This window comes from Sorex araneus, chromosome 3 (genome assembly GCF_027595985.1).
Source record: "Sorex araneus isolate mSorAra2 chromosome 3, mSorAra2.pri, whole genome shotgun sequence".
In the NCBI taxonomy this organism is placed as follows: Eukaryota; Metazoa; Chordata; class Mammalia; order Eulipotyphla; family Soricidae; genus Sorex; species Sorex araneus.
The window spans coordinates 185,331,633-185,353,468 of record NC_073304.1 but is presented as its reverse complement, the minus strand read 5'-3'; the positions used below and the strand labels follow the sequence as shown (position 1 = coordinate 185,353,468).

General features: G+C 45.3%; 1 protein-coding gene across 1 annotated transcript in view; it reads left to right on the top strand.

Moving 5' to 3' along the window:
• Positions 1-21,836, top strand: part of DNAH2 (dynein axonemal heavy chain 2) — a 168,838-nt gene that overhangs the window by 103,290 nt on the left and 43,712 nt on the right. Inside the window, exons 26-44 of the mRNA XM_004605194.2 lie at positions 929-1,085; positions 1,246-1,328; positions 1,439-1,619; positions 1,986-2,124; positions 4,827-5,044; positions 8,687-8,788; positions 9,334-9,459; positions 10,409-10,519; positions 10,828-11,016; positions 11,795-11,898; positions 11,993-12,182; positions 13,060-13,240; positions 14,796-14,923; positions 15,286-15,438; positions 16,916-17,041; positions 20,186-20,404; positions 20,813-20,930; positions 21,098-21,234; positions 21,684-21,821. Of these exons, the coding sequence (XP_004605251.2) occupies positions 929-1,085; positions 1,246-1,328; positions 1,439-1,619; positions 1,986-2,124; positions 4,827-5,044; positions 8,687-8,788; positions 9,334-9,459; positions 10,409-10,519; positions 10,828-11,016; positions 11,795-11,898; positions 11,993-12,182; positions 13,060-13,240; positions 14,796-14,923; positions 15,286-15,438; positions 16,916-17,041; positions 20,186-20,404; positions 20,813-20,930; positions 21,098-21,234; positions 21,684-21,821 (2,800 nt within the window). The remainder of the gene's footprint in view (positions 1-928; positions 1,086-1,245; positions 1,329-1,438; positions 1,620-1,985; positions 2,125-4,826; positions 5,045-8,686; positions 8,789-9,333; positions 9,460-10,408; positions 10,520-10,827; positions 11,017-11,794; positions 11,899-11,992; positions 12,183-13,059; positions 13,241-14,795; positions 14,924-15,285; positions 15,439-16,915; positions 17,042-20,185; positions 20,405-20,812; positions 20,931-21,097; positions 21,235-21,683; positions 21,822-21,836) is intronic.

Below are 21,836 nucleotides of genomic sequence, written 5' to 3'. Positions count from 1 at the left end.
GGGCACTCGGGTTGTTTCCAGATTCTGGCTATTGTGAACAGTGCTGCAATGAATATATAGGTACAGATGTCATTTTTACTGTGCTCTTTTGCATCCTCGGGATATATTCCCAGAAGTGGTATTGTGGGGTCATATGGAAGCTCAATTTCTAGTGTTTGAAGGACTGTTCATATTGTTTTCCAGAAAGGCTGGACCAGTCAATATTTCCACCAACAGTGAAGGAGCGTCCCTTTTTCCCCACATAGTATAATTTGTTTTGTACATGAAATATCCTAGCACAGCACGCTCTGCCCTAGTACCTGCTTCCCTCCACCATTGCCCAGTGTCCCTCCTGCCTCCACTCTGCCCCTGGCGAGCTTTCTATTGAAGACAAATTCTCAGTTTCTGTTGCCTTTGGATATTCATTATTCCCTAACAATTATTCACTATATTTTGCTTATGAGAGAGAAACATTCTGTGTCTGTTACTCTCTTATTTTTTTAATTTATTTAAATAACTCTTACTTGGAAAGTTATTGATAGTTGAATTTTGCTCAAGCGGGCACCAGTAACGTCTCCATTGTGAGACTTGTTGTTACTGTTTTTGGCATATCAAATACACCATGGGTAGCTTGCAGGCTCTGCCGTGCGGGCAGGGATACTCCCGGTAGCTTGCTGGGCTCTCCAAGAGGGACGGAGGAATCGAACCCGGATCCGCTTGTGCAAGGCTAATGCCCTACCCGCTGTGCTATCGCTCTAGTCCAATATTCTTTATACCATGGATGGATAAACGAGATCATCCTGTGTTTGTCTTTCTTCTTCTGGCTTACTTCACTCAACAAGGTATCTCTGAGTTCCAACCAGGTTACAGCAAATTGCATGATTTCATTGTTCCTTGCAGCTGAATAGTATTCCATTGCAGACACTTGACTTTTTGTTCTTGTCTGCAGGCACTGGGACCAAGTTAGGGATGAGATCCAACGAGAGTTTAATCAGGAATCTGAAAACTTCACCTTGGAACAAATTGTGGAGCTTGGGATGGATCAGCATGTGGAGAAAATTGGGGAGATTTCTGCCTCAGCAACCAAAGAACTGGCTATAGAGCAGGTAAGATAGAATCCTCTTCCATGGCCCCAGTTCCTATGCCTCATAACTGAGGATCAAAGACTTTCAAACACCTTTCAGTTTTCTGATACCACTTGCTCCTGCTCCTAGTCTCTTGCAGACTAAGTACTTTATTGCTCTGTCTCTCGATTTCTCTCCACAGGCATTGCAAAACATTGCCAAGACCTGGGATATGGTTCAGCTAGACATAGTACCCTACAAGGATAAGGGCCATCACCGACTCAGGTAGAAAGTCTTGGAACTGTAGGAGGGGGAAGGCTGAATAGTCTGGACTGCAAAGAGGGGATCAAATTTTGGCAGAAGGGGACAGACTGATTTTGACCGCTCTACCCCAGAGGTACGGAGGAAGTATTCCAGGCACTGGAAGATAATCAGGTGTCTCTGTCTACCATGAAGGCATCTCGTTTTGTTAAGGCCTTTGAGAAAGAAGTTGACCACTGGGAACGCTGCCTCTCCCTCATTTTGGAAGTTATTGAGATGGTGCTCACAGTACAGCGCCAGTGGATGTACCTAGAGGTCAGGATTTTATGCCTTAGCTCTTCCTACATCCTGTTTGGCCTCCTTTATTGCCTGGCATCTAGATATTTTTCCTTTTGTCAACATCTTTTCCCCGCCTCCAAAGTCATTCTTCATCTACAGCCCAAACATCTCACTCTTTGCCCTTGCTTCCTATCTTCAATTCCCTCCCTGAAAAGTTCTCCTTCCATTTCTCTTCTTGGACCCTGGTTCCTGGCCTCCAACCCAGTTTCATCCTAGAACTTGGACATCTTGCCTTTAGTTCTATTTTTCCCTGTCTTCTATAGAACTATTATCCCTGGTCTGTAGCAGGGAGCATAGAAATTATGTGAGAAACAATCTCTAACCTCAATTATTTGCCCTCAGAATATCTTCCTAGGAGAAGACATTCGCAAGCAGCTTCCCAATGAATCAGCCTTGTTTGACCGGGTTAACAGTAACTGGAAAACCATTATGGACCGGATGCACAAAGATAACAATGCTCTCCGGAGTACCCACTATCCAGGTCTGAACCCCATAACCTCTTGGTCACTTGGGTACTGGAATATGTGATGTCAGGACTACATGCTTTGTTTATTGAACAATTAATTCTTGTACCAGGCTGTCATAACATCCCTGTTGTTTGTCAAGATGAACAAACAAAACCAGCATTAAATAATTACTCAGTGAGTTAATTCAACAAATATTTGAGTGAAGAAGTACAATAGAGTTGTTCAAAGAATGGAGGTGGAGAGATATTATGGGGGTTAGATCTTGTATGTTATCGACACTGGTTAAATCCTCACAACCAAATATAGTCCCCCCAAGGGGCTGGAAAGATAGTATAGCAGGAAGGGTTCTTACCTTGCACTTGGCTGACCAAGGTTTGTTCCCTGGCATTCCTGAGCACTACCAAGAGCAATTCCTGAGAACATCACTGGTGTGGCCCCCCAAAAAGCAACAGAAAAAAAACTCAGCACATCTAGTTTCTCCAGCACTGTCAGGAATAGCTCCTCAACACTTGGGAGTGGTCCCATTCCCCCTTCCCCAAACTGTAACACACACACATACACACACACACGGACTAGAGAGATAAGAGGTCTGGAGAGATAGCTCAGCAGATTGAATACTTTTCATGCTAGAGGTTCAGGTTTGATCCTATGTAGCACTTGGTCTCCCAATCACTGCTGGCAATGACCCCGAACACCAGGCTGGGAGTAGCCCCTGAACACTGCAAGGTAGAAGGTATGAGGGTGAAGAGCAGGATTGAAAGTACAGCAGGTAACATGTTTTCCTTACACTCAGCCAACCTGGGTTCGATCCCTGGCATTCCATATGAATTCCCTGTGTATACCAAGCACCACCAGGAGTGATTTCTGAGTGCAGATCCAGGAGTAAGCCCCTAGCATAGCCAGATGTAGGCAAAACCAAAACCAAGAAATCCAAAAACCAAAAAAACTCCTGAAAGTATAAGAGTGACCTTATAGCTCAGACCCAAGGCATCCTTACTTTCCCTTAGAAGCTGGAAACTGTGGAGGCCAGAGTGATCGTACAGTGGGTAGGGCACTTGACTTGCATGCTGCTGCTAGGGATTTGATCTCCAATATCCCATATGGTCCCTGAGCCCCACCAGGATTGATCCCTCAGCTCAGATCCAGTAGTAAGTCCTGAGCACTGATGGGTGTGGCCCCCAAACAAACAAAAATCTTCAAATGGGGAGAAAATTAAGGTAATTTCAAATTTACAGTGTGAAACTACAATCGACTGATGTGAGTCCACTTTGCTTAATATCTGGATTTGTTTTTCGAGATATTTTTTTTTCTTTTTGGGTCACACCCGGCGATGCACAGGGGTTACTCCTGGCTCTGCGCTCAGGAATTACTCCTGGCAGTCTCAGGGGACCATATGGGATGCTGGGATTCGAACCCAGGTCGGCCGCGTGCAAGGCAAACGCCCTACCCGCTGTGCTATTGCTCCAGCCCCTGTTTTTTTTGTTTTTGTTTTTGGTCCACCTAGTGGTGCTCTGGGGTTATTCTCAATTCAGTGCTTAGCTAAGTGCTCTGGAGTCCCTCCTGGTGGTGTTCTGAGAGGTCCCTCCTGCAGTGCCCGGGGACTGAGATATGTTCTCTAACTCTGACCTATTTTCCTAACCCAGAGGTGGATATTTTACCATTTTCCAAAGAGGTTAAAGCTCAGCAAGGTTAATTGACAAGTGAAAAAGTTGCCATTTGGGGACTGGAAAGACAGCTCAGAGGGTGAGGTACTTGCCTTGCGTCTCGTGGACTCCAGTTCTATCCCCACACTTTGCTACAGTAATTTCCTGACTTCCTGGACCACAGAGCAGGGACTGTCCCCTGAGCACTGCTGGGTGTGGCCCCAAAAACAAAAAACAAAAGAGTTTCCATTTGAATGACCATCTTCCTCTTAGTCTACTCATTTTGCTTTGTCCCAGTTGAACACTGGCAACCCCAGTGGTTGTCAGCCTCTTTCATTTTGTGCCAATTACTTACTTGTACTTGAATCTAATTTTTAAATTTGTTGGATTTTATATTTGCAGAACAATCTTAATTTTTCGAAGCTCTTGGTATGACCAAGAGAACTTTGTTGGAGGGGGCTAGTTATAGTACAGTGGGTAGGGCTTTGCTTTACATGATTTCTGCCACCCCATATAGTCCCCCGAGCCCTTTGAGGAGTAATTCCTGAGTTCAGAGCCAGGAGTAACCCCTGAGCATCGCTGAGTGCTTCCCCAAAACAAACAAACAAACAAAAAATAACTTTGTTGGAAAGAACAAATAAGTTTGGAGGCAGAGAGACACTACAGAAGGAAGGACTCTTGCCCTGCATGAGGCTAACCTGGGTTTGATTCCTGGCATGCCCCTGATCCCCATAGGAATAATCCCTGAGCACAGAGCCAGGAGTAAGCCCTGAGCACCGCAGGTGTGGCCTAAAAACAAACAAAGTTCTTTGGTGGAAAAGACTATTGTTCAAAGGACTAATGGGAGTCATAGTTATGTTAACTGAATCATATATGATGTGTAATCACTAGCTAAAGCATAATATTTATAATGAATACTTAATAAATAATTAATGAAGAGAATGGGATAAGCTTGATAGAATGATTGGGATACTTCTTTGCTTCCAAACATCATAGGCAAAGTGGATATAGATGGAGACTCTAGGGCAATGGTAAAAGGGCCAGCAAATGTCATTCATTGCTTCTCGTCCCAGGAATCCTGGACAAATTAATAGAAATGAACACAATCCTGGAAGACATTCAGAAGTCTCTGGATATGTATTTAGAGACCAAGCGCCAGATTTTCCCCCGTTTCTACTTCTTGTCCAATGATGATCTTTTGGAGATCCTGGGCCAGTCTCGAAACCCTGAGGCTGTGCAGCCGCACCTCAAAAAATGCTTTGACAACATAAAGTCACTGAGGATGCAGAAGGTTAGTAGATGTGGTGCTGGGCAGGTGGAAAAGGGTTGGTGATGCCATGGTCCTTAGCCTTCCAGAAGGAGTGGAATATGAGAGATTCTGTATTATCGCAGGGCAGAATGTTTTAGAATGGGAAATATTGAGGGAGGGTAAGAGAAACAGACATTACCTTTGGAGGGCTCAAGGATCCTCTGGGAGCATTCAGGTGTAGACAGACCATACCATTCATAAGTATTTTGTTTTGTTTTGTTTTTGGGTTACACCTGGCGATGCACAGGGGTTACTCTGGCTCATACACTCAGCAATTACTCCTGGCCATGTTCAGGGGATATGGGATGTTGGGAATTGAACCTAGGTTGGCTGCGTGCAAGGCAAACGCCCTACCCGCTGTGCTATCACTCCAGCCCCTCATAGGTATTTTTAAAATGGATTTATAGTTGATTATCGCCAGAGTTTCAGTGCCATCCCTCCACCAGAGAGACCATTTCCTTCTACCCTCCCCCTTCCTTCCATTAACCACCACAGTTTTCACTGAGCCTAGAAGTTAGCTTTGTTTTTTTTCATATATGTGACAGTTTGTTTGCTTTAGTTAGTTATATTCCAACATGAGTGAACCATCTGACAATGTTGTCTTTCTCTTCCTTACTTCACCTACCATAATCACCTCAAGTTTAATCAATTTTGTCCTACAGGGCACAACTTCATTTTTTTTTTAAATAGCAGAATAGTATTCCATTGATAGCCTCTTTATCAAGGCTATCGCTAATTAGCACTTCAGTTGAGTCCATGTTTTGTGGATAATTCTGTGAAAGATGTCCTTTTGAATCTGCATTTTCATGGCCTTTGGAGAAATGTTTAGGAATTGCGTTGTAGAAATAGATATATGGGATTTGGCGCCACAACTGGTGGTGCTCATGGCTTACTCCTGGCTTTATACGCAGGGCTCACTCCTAGTGGGGCTTTGGGAACCATATGGGATGCCAGGGATCAAACCCAGGTCAGCCATCTGCAGGGCAAGCACCCTATCTGCTGTACTATCTTTCTGATCCCCATCGTATATTACTTTTTAAATTGGAACTTTATTTGTTTTTGTGCTGTGGTGGTTGAGATCGCTTATGGTGGGCTGCAGACTGTTCTTAGCCATGTGGATAGTATCAGGTAGGATCTCGGGACCTCACACTGTACGGGGGGCTCCCTACCACTCAGCCAAAATGTGTCTTATCACAATATTCTTTTATTTATGGGGGATGGACACCACCTGGTGGTTCTCAGAGGATCCTCCTGGTTCAGTGCTCAGAGACCATGAAGTGGTGGGGATCCATCCCAGTCCTCCCAGGATGTGAAGCATATGTTCCAACCCTTCAGGCTTCGCTTAAAATTATTTTTTCTTTGTTTTTTGGTCCACACCTGGTGGTGCTCTTGGATCACTCCTGGTGGGCTGGGGACCAAATACTCTCTCTACACTTCCAACATAGTGTCCCAGAGTGCCTTTTTCTACACATGCTCACTGGCTCTTGTTGCTTGCCATCTTTTTTGTTGTGTTGTTGCTCTTTTGTTTGTTTTTGTGTTTGGGGCCATTTCTGGCAGTGCTCAGAGGATCATATGGGATGCCAGAGACTGGACTCTAGTTGGCTGTGTGCAAGGCAAATGCCCTACCTGCTGAATTATCACTCTGACCCCATTTTCCATCTTTCTTATATAGGCCATTCTCAAAGGTAATGAGAATGTTTCTCACTGTGATAATTGTGTTGATAACTTGTGGTATCAGTGTGGCTTTGATAAATTATGCTGAACATTCTTCTCATGTGTCTGTGGACCATCTCTATGTCTTTTTTTGGGGGGAGGGTGGTCACATCCAGCAATGCTCAGGAGTTACTCCTGACTCTGCACTCAGGAATTACTCCTGGCAGTGCCTGGGGGACCACATGGGATGCCGGGGACTGAATCCGGGTTGGCCGTGTGCAAGGTAAATGCCCTACCCGCTGTATTATCACTCTGGCCCCTCTATGTCTTTTTTAGAGAAGTATTTTGCCCAGTCTTTGACCCATTAAAAAAATGGATTCTTGCTTTTTCTGTTGTTAACTTGTGTGAGGTTTTTGTTTGGGAGTCACATTCAGCAGGGCCCAGGGGTTACTCCTAGCTCTGTGCTCAGGAATTACTACTGGCAATGTTCAGAGGACCATATAGGATGCCAGGGATAAAACTCCGGTTGGTTCTGAGCGAGGCAAGAATCTTACCCACTGTACTAGCTCTCTGGCCCTTGAATAATGTGAGTTTTAAAAAATACATTTTGAATATTAACCCCTTGAATGTAGGAAATGCAAATATTTCTATTTCTAGGCAGCTTTTTTGTTATTGTGATAGTTTCTCTTTTTTTGTTTTGTTTTGTTTTGGGGCCACTTCCTGTGATTTTCAGGGGTTACTCCTGGCTCTGAACTCAGGAATTACTTCTGGCAGTGCTCAGGGAACTGTATGGGGCATCAGGGATCAAATATGGTTATGCTGCGGGCAAGGCAAGTGTCCTACCTACTGTACTATCTCTCCAGCTCCTGTGATAGTTTCTTTCACTACGTAAAATCTCCAGAATTTGATGTAGTCCCAGTTGTTTATTCTGGCTTTTTTTTAAAATTTTATTTTATTAAATCACCGTGTGGAAGATTACAATGCTTTCGGGCTTAGGTCTCAGTTATACAATGCTGAAACAACCATCCCTTCACCAGTGCCCATATACCACCACCAAAAAAAAAAAAAACCCACACAGTACACCTCCCATCCAGCCCCCCCACCCCCTACCTTATAACTGATAAGTTTCATTTTACATTCTGTTTACTTTGGTTACATTCAATATTTCAACACAAACCTCACTATTGTTGTTAGGAGTACCCCACTAGATTCAGACCTACTGTGAAGACAAATAAGGTCGCGCGGTTTTGAATTTCTGTACTTTAACAAGAAGTCCAGGGAGATTTCTTCCAGATATTAGATAATTGCAGGCTTGAAAACCCAATCTGTGGTCGTCTTAATATGGCGGCCACCGCGCCCTTCATCCCCGGAGAGAAAGAGGCGAGAGAGAGAAATACCTTTCCCCTCCTGGGCGGGCACGGGGCCGAGGCTTAGTTCTCAGGCTGGAGACATTCTGCGAGGAGTTGTCTGGCTTTTTTTTTTAACCCTTGCCAGTGTGTCCCTGTCATCCCGTTGCTCATCAATTTGTTCGAGCGGGCACCAGTAACGTCTCTCATTGAGAGACTATGGTTACTGTTTTTGGCATATCCAATACGCACAGGTAGCTTGCCAGGCTCTGCTGCGTGGGCAAGTTACTCTTGGTAGCTGGCCGGGCTCTCTGAGAGAGGTGGAGGAATTGAACTCAGGTCCACTGCATGAAAGGTGAACGCCCAACTGCTGTGCTATCGCCTTTCACGAAGCTGACCCGTGTTCGATTCTCCGCCCCTCTCTGAAAGCCCGGCCAGCTACTGAGAGTATCGCGCCTGCATGGCAGAGCCTGGCAAGCTACCTGTTGGCGTATTGGATATGCCAAAAACAGTAACAATAAGTCTTACATTGAGAGACATTACCGGTGGCCGCTCAAACAAATCGATGAACAACGGGATGACAGTAACAGTGCTAATGCCAGTGAATAATTTTTTGTTTGTGCAGGCTGTAGGACCCAGCAACAAATGGGAGTCTGTGGGAATGTTTTCTGGTGATGGCGAGTTTGTGGATTTTCTTCACATGGTAATCTTAGAAGGACCAGTAGAGGTGAGTGTGTCAAGGACCCAGAATCAAGCGATTAAAAAATTTATTAGAAAATCTCTGAGGAGGGGCTGGAGTGATAGTATAGCGGTAGGGCATTTGCCTTGCATGCAGCCGACCCGGGTTCAATCCTCGGTATCCCATATGGTCCCCCAAGCACCGTCACGAGTAATTCCTGAGTACAGAGCCAGGAGTAACTTCTGAGCATTGCTGGGTGTGACCCAAAAACCTAAAAAAAAAAAAAAAGAAAGAAAGAAAATCCCTGAGGAGAGGACATCTCTGGGAAGAGACATTTGTTACTTTCCCCCTCCTACCTGCAATTTCTGGAAAGGTTTTTTTGCTTTTGTTTGTTTGTTTTTTTGACACACATGGCAGTTCTCAAGTCTTACTCCTGGCTCTGCACTTAGGGATCACTCCTGGCAGGGCTCAGGGAACCATATGGGGTCCTGGGGATCAAACCTGGGTTGGCTGCATGTAAGACAAGTGCCCTGCCACTGTATTATAGCTCCGTCTCCTAATCTACCTGTTCTTTTCTGACCCCCAACCCCCAGTCCTGGCTTTGTGATGTGGAGAAGATCATGAGGGTGACACTCAGGGATCTTCTCCGGAACTGCCGCCTGGCCCTGAAGAAATTTCTCAACAAGAGGGACAAATGGGTGAAGGAGTGGGCTGGCCAGGTGAGCTGGGACCAATAGAAAAGAGGAAATGAGAAAGATAGAGCTAAAAATGAGTAGCAAAAATAAGGACGTAATCTCTCCTCTCTCTCTCTCTCTCTCTCTCTCTCTCTCTCTCTCTCTCTCTCTCTCTCTCTCTCTCTCCCTCTCTGAGGGTAAGGGGGTGGGGCTATAACTGACTGGCTGTACCCAGGGATCACTCCTGGTGGGGCTCAGGATAACATATGCAGTATAGAGGATCCAACCTGGGTCAGCTTTATGCAAGGCAAGTACCTTACCCTCTGTACCATCTCTGCAGCCCCAAGACATATTCTAGAGACTTACAAAATTCAGGGACTTTGCTTCCTGTTCTGGGATATTGTCTTCCCAATCTGCATGGTGAACCCATGACTCATATCTTTCAGCATGTGGACCATTTTTTAGAGCAGTGTTTTTTTCTTTTCTTTTCTTCTCTTTTCTTTTCTTTTCTTTTCTTTTCTTTTCTTTTCTTTTCTTTTCTTTTCTTTTCTTTTCTTTTCTTTTCTTTTCTTTTCTTTTCTTTTCTTTCCTTTTCTTTTCTTTTCTTTTCTTTCTTCCCTTTTCTTTTCTTTTCTGGGTATGAGTGTGGTGGGTCATATCTAACCGTGTTCAGGGCTTACTCCTGGCTCTGTGTTCAAGGGTCACTCCTGGCACTATTCAGGGGATTATATACAGTGCAGGGATTGAATTGGGGTTGGTGATGTGAAAGGCAAGTGCCTTAACCCCCATACTATCTCTCCAGCCCCTAGAGCAGTGCTTTTCAACTGCTGGCCCACAGGCATATTTGAAGGTTGGAAACTACTGGTTGATCTCAGAGCAGATTGGGCCTAGTGAGAGGAATAATACCTGGGCCTGGGAGCAGCAGGGATCTGAGAGTGAGGCTTGTGGGTGGCTGGGACAGGGCTTTGAAACCCCGCCTCCACATTCACCTCAGGTGGTGATCACTGCAAGTCAGATCCAGTGGACTGCAGATGTTTCCAAGTGCCTGATGACTGCAAAGGAGCGGGGAGACAGGAAAATCCTTAAGGTCATGAAGAAGAAGCAGGTAGGTAATAATCCCAGGAAGGGATAGGTCTAGAACAAGAAGGAGGTGATGAGTTGGAGTCTAGGTTAGAGATGAGTGGGTGAGAAAGAGTCAGAGTGACTGCTGTGAGGTAGAAGCCCAGTGAGAGAGGTTTAGGGGTTTGGGTGGATGAGTAGTGAGTTTTCCAGTGCTGGTCTTGGCATCAGGCAGGAGTTACAGCAGACCTTGGCTGGACATTGGGCTGAAAGTTGTGTTAGTCTGGGATTAGAGGCTATTCAGGTTTGGTTGTATTACTCCAACTGCTCTTTTCCTGCCACCTCATTCCATAGGTGTCAATCCTGAATAAGTATTCAGAAGCTATCAGGGGGAACTTGACCAAGATCATGCGGCTGAAAATTGTAGCTCTCGTGACGATAGAAATTCATGCCCGGGATGTATTGGAGAAACTTTATAAGAGTGGTCTCATGGATGTCAATTCCTTCGATTGGCTTAGCCAGCTGCGCTTTTACTGGGAGAAGGTGCCTATGGGGTTACTCTCCACTATCCTTCCCAAAACCCTGTCCTGATGTCTTAGTTAAATTCAGGTTCTCTAAATACAATAATAATCTAACCCCTGGACCTATCATAGCAATCTAATCCAATTCTTCACTTGATCTCTAATCTCCTATGTCAGAGGCATCAACAAATTTTTTTTTCTGTCAATTCTCAGAATGGGCATCCTTTGATGGGGACTCAGACAGACTCCAGGGTCTGTTGCAGTGAATTGGGGTGAACATGAACCAGTTTTCTGTCACATCACATATCCTTCTCTCCTTCTTTTTTTTTTTCTTTTTCGTAGCCAGTCAGGGGATGACACACCTGGTGATACTCAGGGGTTACTCCTGACTCAGTGCTCAGGAATTACTTGTGGTCGTGTTTGGGGACCATATGGAATGACAGGGTTAGTTGCATGCAAGGCAAATGCCCAACCTGCCGTACAATCACTCCAGTCCCTCTCCTGGGTTTTGTCTATTTTTAAAATTTTGGGGGTCACACCCAGGAATGCTCAGGCATTAGTCCTGGCTCTGCACTCAGGAATTACCCCTGGAAATGCTCATGGGACCATATGGGATGCCAGGGATTGAACCTGAGTCAGTCACGTGCAAGGCATATGCCTTACCCTCTGTACTATTGCTCTGACCCTTTTCTCCTGTTTCATAACCTGAACCCTAATCTGGTAATCCTACTCTCAGTCATCTTCCCAGCTTTAAGTCTTCCTCCAAGCCCACTGCTCTCTTATTCTGCTCTGTTGCCCAGGATTTAGATGACTGTATGATCCGCCAGACCAACACCCAGTTCCAGTACGGCTATGAGTACTTGGGTAACTCCGGCAGGCTTGTCATCACTCCCCTGACAGACAGGTCAGCCCTGGGGGATGAACAGGGGGTCGGGCAGAGGAGTTAATGCTGAGAGAAGGCTTCCAGGCATCTCATGAGTCCTGACCTCAATTCTCAGGTGTTATATGACTCTGACCACAGCTTTGCACCTGCACCGAGGGGGCTCCCCTAAAGGTCCAGCAGGCACTGGAAAGACTGAAACGGTCAAGGATCTTGGCAAGGCGCTTGGTGTATATGTCATTGTGGTCAACTGCTCCGAGGGCCTGGATTATAAGTCCATGGGACGAATGTATTCAGGCCTTGCCCAGGTCAGTATGCTGCCACCTCTTCCCAGAGGATCTCTTAAATATCTGGGGTTCTTTCTGTTTGGTTTTTGAGCCACTCCAGCAGTGCTTGGTGATTACTCCTGGATTTGTGCTTGGGAGTCACTCGTGGAAAGGCTTGGGGAACCATATGTGATGGTGGGGATAAAACCAAGATTGGCTCTGAGCAAGCCAAGCACCCTACCCACTATAATACCCGGCAACTTAAATATCTTTTAATTCCAGGAAATCAGCTGGACCCCAAATCTGGTTGAGTGCTTTGTAATTTACAGAATTATCTCAGTTAACTTTTGCTATTGGGGAAATTCCACACCTGCCTAAATTTTACTTTGCTTATTTGCCATTTGTAAGCATTATGTAAGGATTAAAGATGATGAAGAAAGAGGCAAACTGGCCCATTGCAGGCCCTCAGTGCCAACAAGTTCCCAATGCCAGTCTCTTTCCACCCACAATCTTCTGGTATCCCCCAATTGTCCATCACTGTCTGATGGAAGATTCTGAATAGAAACTGCAAAATCATTCTGAGACCCTCTTCTTCCTCTGTCCATTTAGGGATCACTTTCCTGTGAAAACTTTATTTTTAAAAGTAATTTTTTGGGGGGCCATACCTGAAAGTGGTCAGGGTTTACTCCTGGCTCTGCATTCAGGAATTATTGCTGGCAGTGCTTTGGGAACCATATGGGATGCCAGAGATAGAATCTGAACTAGCTGTGTGCAACGCATGCGCCCTACACGCTGTACTATCACTCCAGCCCCATCTTTATGAAAACGTTATAGGAAGAACATAAAGTTCTATTTTCTAGTTTCTCCCAATGTAAGGACACTTCACTTGCTCCTAGTCACTCTGCCTCCTACCCCACAGACGGGTGCCTGGGGCTGCTTTGATGAGTTTAACCGCATCAACATCGAGGTGCTGTCAGTGGTGGCCCAGCAGATCTTGTCCATCCTAACCGCCCTGAGTGCTGGTAATACCCGCTTCCATTTTGAGGGCTTTGAAATCAGTCTGGTGTGGTCCTGTGGCATCTTCATCACCATGAATCCCGGTAAGGGTCAGGCAGTAGATGGGGCTCCTGGGAATCCCTGTGAATAATTAAACATCTTCCCTTTCCTCCTTCTGGTCAGTGTGTTTAATCAAATAAAACATGGCTAAGATGACAGTCCGAGAGAAGAAAAACACAATTTACCAGAAGAAAGGGAGGAAGTCTCATTTTTTCTAATGAGGTTGACTGCTTAACTGTTGATGTCCACATATGTTGGCCTAATTTTGTGTGTGTGTCTGTGTGTGTGTGTGAAGGTTAGGACCACATGTTACAGGAATCAAGGACTCTTCTTGGGTCTGTGCTCAGGAGAGACCCCTATATAATTAGGGAATATATGTGGGTGCCAGTGATTTGAACTATGGTTAGGGTTGGCTGCATGCAAGGCAATTGCCTTCCGGTGCTATTTCTCCTATCGCCCTAATATTTTTTGTGTGTGAACGCAACAGCCCACAATGCTCAGGAGTTACTCCTGGCTCTACACTAAGGAATTATTCCTGGCAGTGCTCAAGTGACCATATGAGATGCTGGGGATTCAACCTGAGTCTGCTGCGTGCAAGACAAGAGTCCTACGCACTGTACTATCACTCCATCCCGTGTTCCTCTAATCTTTTTAAGATATTTCACTATTTTCTTCCATTGGCCTCCTTGAATTCTGGTCTCTTTCACCTTCTGTAGATGGGAAAATATCCCCAAAATGTAGAGTCTAGGGTTTCTCATTCCTCTTCTCTATGAACAGCTCTGGAAGGTTGAGGAGAAAATAAACCTTAGAAAAGGGTTTTAGTAGCAAAAGAATTAGAGAAACAGCTATGATTTCTATTAGGATTTCTGTGAGTTATACATGAAATTTGGAAAGATGGGAGACTGACAGTACCATGATTTGTGTTTGAAGTAGAAAATAAAGAAAGAACCTAAGGTGATGGCGGGGTGGGGTGGCTGGAGTGATGGTGCAGCAGGTAGGGCACTTGCCTTGCATGTGGCCAACCTGGGTTCTGTCTCCAGCACCTCATATTGTACCCTGAGCCCTGCTAGTGATGATTCCTGAGCATAGAGCCAGAATAAGCCCTGAGTACTGCTAGGTGTGACCCAAAACCCCAAAAAACAAAACTAAAAATCAAGAACCAGTGAGGATGAAAAGAAGAGCAAAGTATATGAGCATCCAGGGTCAAAGATGAAGAGGCATGGACCTAGGGGTGGGGACAGTAGGACTGACGGAGAAATGAGTCTTTGTGAAGTAAATCAAAATGATAAAGTAGGGGTCTGGGAGACAGCTCCAATGGCAGAGCACGTGTGTTGTATGTGAAAGTCCCTGGGTGTGGCCTCAAAAAAGGAAGATGAGGGGCTGGAGCGATAGCACAGTGGGTAGGGCATTTGCCTTGCATGTGGTCCACCCGGGTTCAATTCCCAGCATCCAATATGGTCTTTCGAGCACTGCCAGGAGTAATTCCTGAGTGCATGAGTCAGGAGTAACCCCTGTGCAATGCCAGGTGTGACCCAAAAAGAAAGAAAAAAAGGAAGATGAGAAAAGGTGAGAATTTTTAATAATGAAATTATCTTTCAGGCTATGCTGGTCGTACAGAGCTTCCTGAAAATCTTAAATCGATGTTCCGTCCTATTGCTATGGTGGTACCTGATTCTACTCTCATTGCAGAAATCATCCTCTTTGGGGAGGGTTTTGGCAACTGCAAGGTATTCTAATAATTTCTTTTCCCCCCAATTATTTTATTTCCTTTTATTATTTCCAAGATCATTCTCTGGGTAGAAGAACCCCTTGAAATCCACTTCAGCGACCATGCAGGGAATATAGAATAGCGCCAGTGGGTTATAGAGGCAGAATAATTCAGACAGGGGAAGTATCTCCTCTGTAACATTACTGGTCTAAGATGTCATATCTCATAAGATGTTCTTATTGGGGTTGTCCAAAGAGCACCTCTTAACTTTTTCAAGTCAGGGATCAAGGTTCTTATTTCTGTAACTCCCTACATGAAGCAGGAGGATTTGGGGGAGGGGCAGTGGGGTGCATTCTCCTTTTCTGTTTGCTTGTTTCCCAGGTTCTGGCCAAGAAGGTGTATACACTTTACTCCCTGGCTGTGCAGCAGCTCTCCAGACAGGACCATTATGACTTTGGCCTCCGTGCTCTCACCTCCCTTCTGCGTTATGCTGGCAAGAAGCGCCGCCTGCAGGCAGATCTGGTGGATGAAGAGGTTGTTCCAGGATGCAGTCCTTGAGCCTTAACCTCCATTGACATGGGTTCAATGTAGCTTCACTCAAGTTTTTAAGTTCTTCTTCTTTTGGGGGGTGGGCCAGTGGGCCATCCAGCAGTGCTCAGGGAATATTCCTGGCTCTGTGCTGAGAAATGATCCCTGGTGGTGCCTGGGTAACCATAGTGGTGAACCGGGTTCTAAGGCATGCAAGGGAAGCGCTTGGCTTCTATTACCTTTTGAGACGTCAAGTCTTTTTTTTTCCAGATTAGAATTTCCACTTTTTTTTTAATCTGTCTCCTTTGTTGCCATGTTCTCCCTGTTGAATTGCTAAAGACTTGCTTCGGGACCAAGGATGTAGCTATATAGAGCATTTGCTTGCATGTGTGATGCCCTAGGTTCAATTCCTGAAACAACAAAAGACTAACTCAAGTGTACCCTAGTGTTTTGTGTGTGTGTGTTTTTTTTTTTTGGAGCCACACTCAGTGATACTCAGGGGTTACTCCTGGCTCAACATTCAGAAATTACTTCTGGAAGTGCTTGGGGAACCATATGGGATGCTGGGGATTGAACCTGGGTGGGCTGTGTGCAATGCAAGCATCCTACCTGCTATACTGTCTCTAGCCCCTCAGACGTACCTTTTTTTTTTAACTTTTATTGAATCACCATGAGACACAGTTACAAAGCTTTTATGTTTGAGATTTAGCCATAAAATGATCAAACATCCATCCTCCACCAGTGCACAGTTTCTACCACCAATGTCCCCACCCATCCCAGTCCTCACCCAACCTCTATGGCAAACAATTTCCCCAATACTCTCTCTCTACTTTTGGGCATTATGTTTTGTCCAAATTTTCCCACCACCATTCAAGGTGCCTGCCAGGGGCAGATGCTAGACAATTTAATTTCCATTGCTCATTTTGAATATCATGAGAGTTTGTGTGGCCGCAAAGTGGCCACACGCTTCTGGGATCTTAGATTGTAGATGTCTGAGTTCCAGAGACATCTCTGTAGGGCACTAATCCATTTTGGGATTCAACTGGAAGTCTCTGGACCAGGGCTGATGGCGCCCAGAGGAAGCTTGTGAGGGTGACAGCCAGGCTGCAGAGTGGGCGGAGAGCCGGGGTGGGACGGTCCAATGCCTCTGCTGCCATGCAGCCTGGAGATTCAATCCTGGTACCTGCATACCTGGGCCTTGCTTGTGGGAGCTTTTGGGTGCTGGAATTCCATCTGGAGTAGGCGGGGAGGCTGCACCTGCTCCATCTGGGGTACCCCAGTGAAATTGGCTCAGTATGGGGCCTGGAGGGATCTCCAGTGCTGTGGTGCCATCCGGGACTGGTTGCTGTGTCTCTGGACCAGGGCTGTTGGCACGCCAAGATTCAGATGTACCTTTTCATTACTCCTGGCCCTCACCCTTCGGAAAAGGTGAGCCTAGTGAGTACCTGGAATCCTCAAATCTGAGTCTGTCTTTTTCATCCAGGTACTGCTGCTTTCAATGAGAGATATGAACATTGCCAAGCTAACTTCAAATGATGTGCCACTATTCAATGCCATTGTGCAAGATTTGTTCCCCAACATCGAGCTTCCTGTCTTGGACTATGGCAAGGTATCTTTTTTACCTTAATACTGTCTCAGAGTATTAAGTATTCATATGTGAATATACAAGAATAAAAAAAATTGACTTCATGGGGCTGGAGCGATAGCATAGTGGGTAGGGCGTTTGCCTTGCATGCAGCCTACCCAGGTTCTATTCCGAGCATCCTATATGGTCCCCTGAGCGCCGCCAGGAGTGTGACCCAAAAAGAAAAAAAAATTGACTTCAGATTCTTGTTTGCAGTTCACTGTGTTTTTAAACAGGACTGTTGGTCTTTCTCCAGACTTTCTAGTCTATAAAATATAATACAGCCCCAGGGCTGGAGCAATAGCACAGCAGGTAGGGTGTTTGCCTTGCATGCGACCGACCCAGGTTCGATTCCCAGCATCCCACATGGTCCCCTGAGTACCACCAAGGGTAATTCCTGAGTTTAGAGCCAGGAGTAATCCCTGTGCATCGCCAGGTGTGACCCCCCAAAAAAAAGCAAAAAAAGAAAAGAAAATGATACAGCCCCATTCAAACATCCTTTCTCCTGCCATCACCCCTTCCACCCACTCAAGTCCTTCCACACAGCACTTTTGGACTTGTTTGAGACCTCCAATTTTGCTTTAAAAATTTTATTTTTTGTTAATGTAGGAGTACTGCTATTTATTCAGCCACTGAGTAAGCTGAATAAGCTGACTGAATCAGACATGAACTCCACCTTACTTTTAAAAAAAATATTTTTTAACAATATCTGTGAGAGAGACCATTACAAAACTGTTCATAATTGGGTTTCAGTCATACAATGAGCTAGTACCCAATCCTCCACCAGTGTATATTTCCCACCACCAAGGTCTCCTATTTCCCTTCCACCATCCTCCAGCACCCTGCCCACCAGCCTCCCTCCAGGGGAGGCACTTTCCCTCTTACTTTCTCTCCTTTTCTTTTTGTGCATTATGGTTTACAAATAGAGTCCTCTAATCTTGAACTTTTTACTTTCTCTCTATCAGTGAGCCCTCTCTTTCTTCTGCTTCTCTCCTCTTTCAGGAAGCAGTGCTAAGGGATTTCTACAAGCTGCTGATCTGAAAGTACAGTGGAAAGGAAAGGGATGGAACAAAACTTTTAGGAACTATAGGAACTTAATCCTCTGACACTGTGATGGTTTAGATAGTGAATAGTCTTTTCCATTGAAACTACTGAAATATATTTGGTAAATGTATTGTTAATTGGAAAGAAAGAAAGAATTCAGGGATGGGACAGGGTGTTTTCAAAAAGTGGGAAGGGAGGGGCTGGAGTGATATAGCACAGTGGGAAGGGAGTTTGCCTTGCACGCAGCCGACCCAGATTCAATTCCCAGCATCCCATATGGTCCCCCGCACACCGCCAAGAGTAATTCCTGAGTGCAGAGCCAGGAGTAACCCCTGTGCATCACCGGGTGTGACCCAAAAAGCAAAAAGCAAAAAAAAAAAAAGTGGGAAGGGAGTACAAGAGCTGGTTTTCTCTCTAAAAATGTGTGTTGGACTAAGACTATAAATAAAGCAGCCCATCTTTGGATGTATAGAAAACCCAGTCCCACATAAACTTCAGTTCACATTCAGTCAATGGAGAAACATCTACTGAATGTGAACTGAAGTTTATGTAGTGTTGAGAAGGAGGAGGCCCAGACAGCAAATAAATATGCTTGTCTTGTCCTCTAATGAGAGAAGGGGGTGGGGGACCCAGAAATCTCCATTTAGATTTCCTAACCACAGGGAGCTCTTTTAAGGTAAATATTTTTTCTATTGGGTTGTTTTGTTTGTTTGTTTGTTTGTTTTGTTTCTCTTTGGGGACCACACCTGGAGGTGCTCAGGGGTTACTCCCGGGTCTGCACTCAGGAGTCACTCCTGGCAGTGTTCAGGAGACAATATGGGATGCCAGGGATCAAGCTCAGCTCGGCACCTTATCAACACTTTGAACATTATCATCTCATGCAACAGGAAGATTCAAGAGTAAGATGCAATGGGGCTAGAGCGATAGATAGCACAGCGGGTAGGGCATTTGCCTTGCATGCGTCCGACCCGGGTTCAATTCCCAGCATGACATATGGTCCCCTGAGTACCACCAAGAGTAATTCCTGAGTGCAGAGCCAGGAGTAACCCCTGTGCATCACCAGGTGTGACCCAAAACCAAAACAAAACAAAACAAAAAAAACAAAAAAAGAGTAAGGTACAAGAGTAAGGCAAAGAAAGTGCCTTACTTGCTATATTATCTCTTCAGCCCGTAATTTATTGTGTAATGCTCCAAAATCTTGAGCTTCTAATTTAATTTCAAGTTATTTAAGGTCATTTCTCTCTCGTATGATTGGAAGATGCAACTGAAAATTATTTCTGTAAAAATGAAACTTCAGTCTAAGTGCACTCCTCTCCCTGTCACACTCTCATACCCATTTCTCATGAAAATCCCAGAAAATAATCAACTTCTGGTCAAAAATCACAAAATAGGCAGGACCAGAGGGCAGTACAGTCGGGCAGGGAGTTGTCTTGCACATGGCTGGCCCAGATACAATCCCCAGCATCCATATGGCTCCCCAAGGCTGCCAGGAGTGATTTCTGAGTAAGGAATAAGCTCCACTGGGTAATGGCCCCCAAAGCAAATATATATATACTTCTTTTTTAAAAAAATGATAACAATATAACAATATTCCATTACCTTAGGACTGACTCAGGTGATGATGGGTTTGACATCCATCATTAAAGACTGGCCTCTGCAGTAGGATGAACTTTGTTTCCAGATCCGTGCTGGCTTTATATTTTTTTAATGATATTAGGAAACATGTGCAGAACAGTGTGACAGAGATTGTGTTTTTATGGCAACAATATTTTCTAATACAACAACCTTATGAGAAAAATATTATCGCTCCTCCACTTAACATATGAAGAAACTAAGGCTCAGCTAAGTAACTTACCCGAGTTACATATGTGAAAGCCGGGGTGGTGTGTCTCACTACAGAGTCCAGGATGAACATACCAAGAGGCCAGTTTCAAAGGCAATGAACATTCGTCAGAGTGTGTACATAGCTCCCCGGCACCTTATCAACACTTTGAACATTATCATCTCATGCAATAGGAGGATTCAGAAACTCCTTGGCAGGCCTCATCTTTTTTCTTCCACTTTCTGTATTTTCCCTTCTCTCAGTTGCGAGAAGCCATTGAACAGGAGACTCGAGAAATGGGCCTGCAGCCCACGCCGTTCACCTTTACCAAGGTTATCCAGCTGTATGAAACCAAGAACTCCCGCCACTCCACTATGTTGGTCGGCTGCACAGGCAGTGGCAAGACGACCTCGTGGAAAGTTCTTCAGTCATCTTTATCCTTCTTGTGCCGTGCTGGGGAACCTGGTTTCAACATTGTTAGAGTATGGAGTTGGGACCCTGAAATCAGTAGTAGAGACTTGCAGCAGAAAGATAGTTGAGGCTGGGGTCAAGAAGGTTTACGGAGGGCGGGGCTGGAGCAGATAGGGCGCTTGCCTTGCATGTGGTCAACTCAGATTCAATTCCCTGCACCGCATATGGTCCCCAAGCCCGCTAGGAATGATCCTTGAGGACAGAGCCGGGACTAAGCCCTAAACGTCACTGGGTATGGGGGTTGGGGAGTGGGAAGAAGGTTGGGGGGTCGGAGAGAGATCTGAAAGACAGTACTTTAGAGAGGTGAGACAGACAGAGGTGCAAGAAAAATACCTGAAAATGAAGGAGCAGTGGTAAAGGAAGCTCTGGGGATTTGTGTCTGTCTGTAATGCCAAAAGCCCTTCCTGTTTCATTTTTAGGAGTTCCCTTTGAACCCAAAGGCATTGTCCCTAGGGGAGCTGTATGGGGAATATGACCTCAACACAAATGAGTGGACTGATGGCATCCTGTCTAATGTCATGCGAATGGCATGTGCAGGTACCCAGGGACCATGGGTAGGCCCACAGTCTGGGGATAGAAATATCAAATTTGGTAGGAAAAGTGACATACAAGAAAGTGTCTGCTTTCCCCTTTGAGGAGATGAATATGGGCAGGAGAGGGACCATAGATGAGAAGGGTCTTTTCTTCCTTTTTTTTCTACCAAGACGAGAAACCAGATGAGAAGTGGGTCCTTTTCGATGGCCCAGTGGACACACTGTGGATTGAGAGCATGAACTCTGTCATGGATGATAACAAAGTGTTAACACTCATCAATGGAGAACGCATTGCAATGCCTGAGCAGGTACTGGGCTGCCCTGCAGAGTGTAAAGTGCAGGACATGAAGCAGGGCTGAGGGGAAGACCACCACCAGACCCCAAGAGAAGTTCTGTAGCAGAGGGGCTGAAGCAATAGCACAACAGGTAGGGCGTTTGCTTTGTACACAGCCAACCCGGGTTCAATTCTCAGCATCCTATATGGTCCCCCAAGCACCGCCAGGAGTAATTCCTGAGTGCAAAGCCAGGAGTAACCCCTGTGCATCGCCAGATGTGATCCAAAAAGCAAAAGAAAAAAAAAACCTTGCCAACTGAGCGGCTGATTTTTCATAAGGATGACCTAGAATAAGTTCTGATTTCTTTTAACAAGCCAACAATATGTCAATTCTAGAATTTTATGTCCTGACAAACTTGGTACTTGTAGAGATACCGTGGGGGCAAAGTGGAAAGAAAGTGATCTGACCCCATCTCTCCTCAGGTATCTCTCTTGTTTGAAGTGGAGAATCTGGCAGTGGCCTCTCCTGCCACTGTGTCTCGCTGCGGAATGGTCTACACCGACTACACTGACCTGGGTTGGAAACCCTATGTCCAGTCATGGCTAGAGAAGAGACCTAAGGTATGAAGGGAACTG